The sequence below is a fragment of the Mandrillus leucophaeus genome, unplaced genomic scaffold (genome assembly GCF_000951045.1).
Source record: "Mandrillus leucophaeus isolate KB7577 unplaced genomic scaffold, Mleu.le_1.0 Scaffold228, whole genome shotgun sequence".
NCBI classification, from domain to species: domain Eukaryota; kingdom Metazoa; phylum Chordata; class Mammalia; order Primates; family Cercopithecidae; genus Mandrillus; species Mandrillus leucophaeus.
This window is the reverse complement of record NW_012102343.1, coordinates 1,553,110-1,559,137: the sequence shown is the minus strand read 5'-3', so window position 1 is coordinate 1,559,137 and position 6,028 is coordinate 1,553,110. Positions and strand designations below refer to the sequence as shown.

The following is a 6,028-nucleotide window of genomic DNA, read 5'->3' as shown; positions in this document are numbered from 1 at the left end:
GCCAGGATGGTCTCGATCTCCTGACCTTGTGATCCGCCCGTCTCGGCCTCCCAAAGTGCTGGGATTACAGGCTTGAGCCACCGCGCCCGGCCTTTAACTTTTGTATTTTTAATAGATGGGGCTTCACCATCTTGGCCAGGCTGGTCTTGAACTCCTGACCTCATGATCACCCCACCTCAGCCTCCCAAAGTGCTGGGATTTCAGGTGTGAGCTACCATGCCCGGCCCTCAGGTAGTTCTTTATAGCAACACGAACTGGTCTAAGCCACTATCCTTATGCCAATATCACACTGTCTCAGTTACTGCAGCTTTGTAGTAAATTTTGAAATTGGGAAGTGTGAATTTTTCAACTTTGTTTTTCCTTTTCAAGATTATTTCTAGCTATTCTGGGTCCCTTATGTTTCCATGTAAATTTTAGTATCAGTTTTTCGATTTCTGCAAAAGCAGTGGGATTTTGATAGAGATTGAGTTGAATCTGTAGATCAACTGAGCAGTAGTATCACCTTAACAATATTAAGTCTTCCAATACATCAATAAGGGATGTCTTTCCATTTACTTAGTCTTTAATTTCTTTCAAGAATGTTTTGTAACTTTCCGTATATGTCTTGCAGTTCTTTTGTTAAATTTATTCCTAGACCTTTTATCTTTTTGATGCTATTATAAATGGAATTGTTTCCTAACTTCATTTTCAGTTTTTCATTGCTAGTGTATAGAAATACAATCGATTTTTGTATATTAATTTTATATCCTACAACCTTGTGAGACTGTTAATTAGCTCTAGTGTGTGCCTGTGTATGTTCCTTAGGACTTTTTGTATACAAGATATGTCATCTGCAAGTAGAGGTAGTTTTGCTTTTTCCTTTCCAATCTGAATGCCTTTTCTTTTTCCAGCTATGGATAGACCCTCAAGTATAATATTGAGTAGAGTGGTAGTAGCAGACATCCTTGTCTTGTTCCTGATCTTAGTGGGAAGGTTTTCAATCTTTCACCATTAAGTATGATGTTAGCAGTGGGTTTTTCACAGATTCCCTTTATCAGGTTGAGGAAGTTTCCTTCTGTTCCTAGTTTGTTGAGTGTTTTGATCAAAAAAGAGGTATTAGTTTTTGTCAAATGCTTTTTTGCCATCTATTGAGATTATCATGTAGCTTTTGTTTTATTAATATGGCATATTAAGTTGATTACTTCTTGCATATTGAAGCAACCTTGAAAGAAATCCTAATTTGTCATGGTGTACAATTCTTTTTAGATGTTGCCTGATTTGGTTCACTAGTATTTTGCTGAGGATTTTTGCATCTCTGTTCACAAGAGATATTGGTCTATGGTTTTTTGGTGGTGTTTTTCTTGTGACGGCTTTGTTGTTTTGGAGTTTCTTTGTTTTTTCTTTTACATTGGGTTTTTTTTTTTCTCTTTATTTTTCATTTTTATTTTTTAGCTTTGGTTTTAGTATAAGGATAATGCTGGCTTAATAGCATGTGTTGGGAAGTGTTTCCTCTTATTTTTTTTTAACCCTTAATTCTTGGTTTGGATCTTCTATTTTTTGGAAGAGCTTGTGAAGGGTTGGTAAAGGATTGTTTTTTAAACATTTGGTAGAATTTACCCATGAAGCCATCTGGTCCTGGGCTTTTTCTCTGAGGGAAGGTTTTTGATTAAAAATTCCATCTCTTTACTTGGTATAGGTCTATTCACACTTTCTATTTCTTCTTGATTCAGTTTTGGTTGTTTGTCTTTCTAGGTTATTAGGTTTCTTTTCATCCAAGTTAATCTAATTTTTTGGCATGTAATTGTTCATAGAATTCCCTTATATCCTTTTTATCTTTGTAAGGTTGGTGGTAATGTCTCCTCTTTTATTTCTGATTTTAGTAATTTGAGGCTTTCATCCTTTTTTCTTTATCAGTCTAGCTAAAGGTTGTCAATTTTGTTGATCTTGTCAAAGAAGCAACTTTTGTTTTATTGATTTTCTCTATTCGTCTGCTTTCCATTAATTTCTGCTCTAATCTTTCTTTCTTTCTTTCTTTCTGCTGATTTTGAATTTAGTTTGCTCTTCTTTTTCTAGTATCCTAAGGTGGAAATCTTGGTTATTGATTTGAAGAGAGTTTCTTTTTAGATTGCAACTAGAGTTGGTGATTATATTCCTTAAAATGTTGTCAGATGATTGTTTAAGCAAAAATATGGTTATGAGGTAGAATTCGCTTTTTGGAATTTTCTTAGGGGAGAAAAACCCTGTTTACTTGTGCAATAGATATTCAAAACTGAACATAAGTCAATAACATTATGCTATCGTTAAAAAAATAAGAACAGAGTTGAGCACACAAATGAAACCAGTAGGAAACACCCATTCTCAACACTGGTCAAATTTTGTAGCATTCTGTTCAACTCTCAAGAGTTCAGGTAAGGCCAGGTGCAGTGGCTCACGCCTGTAATCCCAGCACTTTGGGAGGCCAAGATGGGCGGATCACGAGGTCAGGAGATTGAGACCATCCTGGCTAACACAGTGCAACCCCATCTCTACTAAAAATACAAAAAAATTAGCTGGGAGTGGTTGCGGGAACCTGTGGTCCCAGCTACTTGGGAGGCTGAGGCAGGAGAATGGCATGAACCCGTGAGGCGGAGCTTGCAGTGAGCTGAGATGGTGCCACTGCACTCCAACAGGGGCGACAGAGTGAGACTCCGTCTCAAAAAAAAAAGAGTTCAGATAAATCACACTGCAAATTTTTAAAGATTTATTTGACTGTTAAACCTCCTGTTTAAAACTGCACATTCTTACAGCTATTTACCATACATATAAGATATCTCTTAAGAACTGGAGATAGTCAGCTCCCATGGGTTAATTTGAAGCAGAAGAGGGCAGTTGTTATACCAAGTCAGTTGGATGTGGAGTCTTACTCAAAATTCATTCTCAGCATTCTTCTTTTATGGTATCTTCTTTGGCACTTAGCAGTGCATCGGGTAGGCATCTTCTATTTTTCTTCATTCTTTAATTTCCTTTGTATCCCTCAAATGGTTATTTATTTGGTTGGAGTCTGTTTTGTTCATTAAGCAAACATGTCTTTGCTTTGAACATGTCTTTGATTTGATGGATATTTACATTCCTCATCAAACATTTTTTTGCTATGCATAACGTTTTCTTTGGCCAACTCCAGCAATTTCCCACATTTTGACATGCAATCATGTTAACTCCCATTTTCTTTTGTAATCCAACACCTTCTATTTAGATAGATTAACAATCAGTGACTTAATATTCTAATCATAAATTTATACAAAAATAAAATTACCTCCAAAACATTGCTACCTTTCCTAAACATTCAGTCTTGCCAGTTTAATAAAAGGAAAGAACATTAAAAAGGATAAGCCACTATAATGATTAGATGCTTTTCATAAGCCTAAAGGCATTGTGATTATTTAGACAGAAGAGAAGAAAGTCAAGTGAAAACCTGATAGTTATGTAGTCTCATGGTTTGCTGTTGAGAGGCTGATCACCAGCTGCTTTCCTTTTCTAGGAAGACAACAAAGTGGGCTTTGGCTACAACATAAATATATTGGGTTAGACAGTTTTACTACAGTAAGAACAATGGGATGAGTTGCTCAGGAAATTGTGAAATACTTTCTAATGATCTTTAAAGATATAACGAACACAAATTCATCTGGATTTTAGGTGTGGTCCTGGTTAACGGCAAAGGGAAGGATCAAAGAACTTCATGCTTTTTCCATTTAACATACCCAATAGATTCTTGATTAGGGGGAAGGGAAAATGAGCAAGATGCAGTCCAGTATTCTAAAAACAATCAGCCTTAGGGGATCATTTCAAAAGCATCTGTTTTGGACTTAAGTCTTTGGTACTTAACCAAATTGACTTCACACTGAAAAATTCTAGTGCCTGAGTTTTATAGGGTAGAAGAAAGACATGGAGTCAAGTGGCCAACACTTCATGTGAAGATAAGCAATGAGCTCCTTCTTGCTGTCTTTCTTTTGACTGTTCTGGGCAATATCAAATTAGTTTCAGTGGTTTGATTATAGGCCAAATTGTAGTCTTACCTTGTTTTCCTCAATCTCACTGGATCTCTCTCTCTTTTTTCCCCCCCTTAGGCTGAGGGTAAAAAGCTGGGATTGGTAGGCTGGGTCCAGAACACTGACCGGGGCACAGTGCAAGGACAATTGCAAGGTCCCATCTCCAAGGTGCGTCATATGCAGGAATGGCTTGAAACAAGAGGAAGTCCCAAATCACACATCGACAAAGCAAACTTCAACAATGAGAAAGTCATCTTAAAGTTGGATTACTCAGACTTCCAAATTGTAAAATAATGGCCTGAATTTAAGTTTTGTTTTTGGTTGATTTGGTTTGGTTTTTATTGTTAATAGAGATAGAACTATTGTGTGTTAATATTAGCATTAGTCAATAAGTTATTTTAATGTCAGATATTTGAATGTTATTATATATTACCTCTATGATGGAAGGATTATTACTGTACACAAATCTAATCAATAAAAACATTAGAACCTTCTGCTTAGAGTACTTTTTAAAAATCTTCAGTGAACTTCCTTTTGGGCGAAATAAGAAGTATTTATTCAGTAAACATTTGTGGGAAGAGGATTTTGAGGTAATTTAAAGAAGTCTGAAAGAAAAAAAGTTATGTTACTTAGTCATTTCTTTAAATGGTTTCTATGAAATGTTCTTCAAGAAATTACATGCCTAATAAGAACAAATACCACAAGTTCAATTTGTTAGCTCTGTTCATATGATGTTTGGATGAATTACTTCTGCTGTTGTTTCTTTTCTCTGGGTAAGGAATTCACATAAAGTTATGTTACGGGCTGAACTGTGTCCCACCAAATTCATATGTTAAAGTCCCAGTCCCCAGTACCTCAGAAAGTGACTGTATTGGGACACAGAGCCTTTAAAGAGGTAATTAAGGTTGAATGAGGCTGTGAGGGTGGGCCCTACTCCAGTCTGACTGGTGTTCTTATAAGAGAACATATTGGACATAGACACACGTGTGCAAAAATGAAAGACCCTGTGAAAATGGCCATCTACAAGCCAAGGAGAGGCCTCAGAAGAAATCGTTGTTGCCAACACCTTGATCTCAGACTTCTAGTCTCTAGACCTGAGAGGAAATAGACTGCTGCTGCTTAAGTTACTCAGTCTGAGGTATTTTGTTATGGCAGCCCTAGCTATAGTAATAATCATAAACAGTTATCAGGATTTTGCTTAATCAGCCCTAGAAGACTGGTTGGTTGGGTTTGGTTAGTCACTAAACTAGTATATGTCAAATGCTTACCAGGTCTGACAAATTTGTTATAAATTCCACTTTAAATAAATTCTCAATGAAAATGAGATAGAAAGCAAAAACTAAGGACTGGTGAACAATTTCAAAACACTTTATTCTCACAGCATTCTCAGAGTTCTGCTCTCCTTTAGTTATAAAAGAAGCTGTGGTGGCATTGGGGAGATTCAAGTCAGTGAAGACAGTCTTGGTGTTGTCGTCTGTAAATTAAGAGTAGAGCAAAGGCCGGGTGCGGTGGCTCACACCTGTAATCCCAACACTTTGGGAGGCCGAGGCGGGCAGATCACCTGAGGTCGGGAGTTCAAGACCAGCCTGACCGACATGGAGAAATCCCCGTCTCTACAAAAAATACAAAATTAGCCGAGCGTGGTGGCGCATGCCTGTAATCCCAGCTACTCGGGAGGCTGAGGCACGAGAATCTCTTGAACCCGGGAGGTGGAGGTTGCCGTGAGCTGAGATCACGCCATTGAACTCCAGCCTGGGCAACAGCCTCCGTCTCAAAAAAAAAAAAAAAAAGAGTTGAGTTAGACAGTTTCTCAGCCTTTTCCAGCTCCAAATGCTATAATTCTAAGATGGAAGCCTCTGGAATTATTCATTCATTCAGTGCCTACCATAAGCCAGGCACTGCTCTTGGTAACTGGGATACAGCAGTAAACAAAATATATAAACTCTTTACTTTCACATAGCTTACATTCTAGGGAGAGAAGACAATAAGCAAACATAAAATATATATTGAATTAAACGGTAGTT

The 6,028-nt window shown here is 37.3% G+C and overlaps 1 protein-coding gene across 2 annotated transcripts in view; it reads left to right on the top strand.

Annotated features, from left to right (window-relative positions):
* Positions 1-4,514, top strand: part of ACYP1 (acylphosphatase 1, erythrocyte (common) type) — a 10,673-nt gene extending 6,159 nt beyond the window's left edge. For both annotated transcript variants that reach the window (XM_011981545.1, XM_011981544.1), the window contains exon 3: positions 4,083-4,514. In XM_011981545.1, the coding sequence (XP_011836935.1) occupies positions 4,083-4,298 (216 nt within the window). In that variant the 3' untranslated portion in view covers positions 4,299-4,514. The remainder of the gene's footprint in view (positions 1-4,082) is intronic.
* Positions 4,515-6,028: the final 1,514 nt, after the last annotated feature.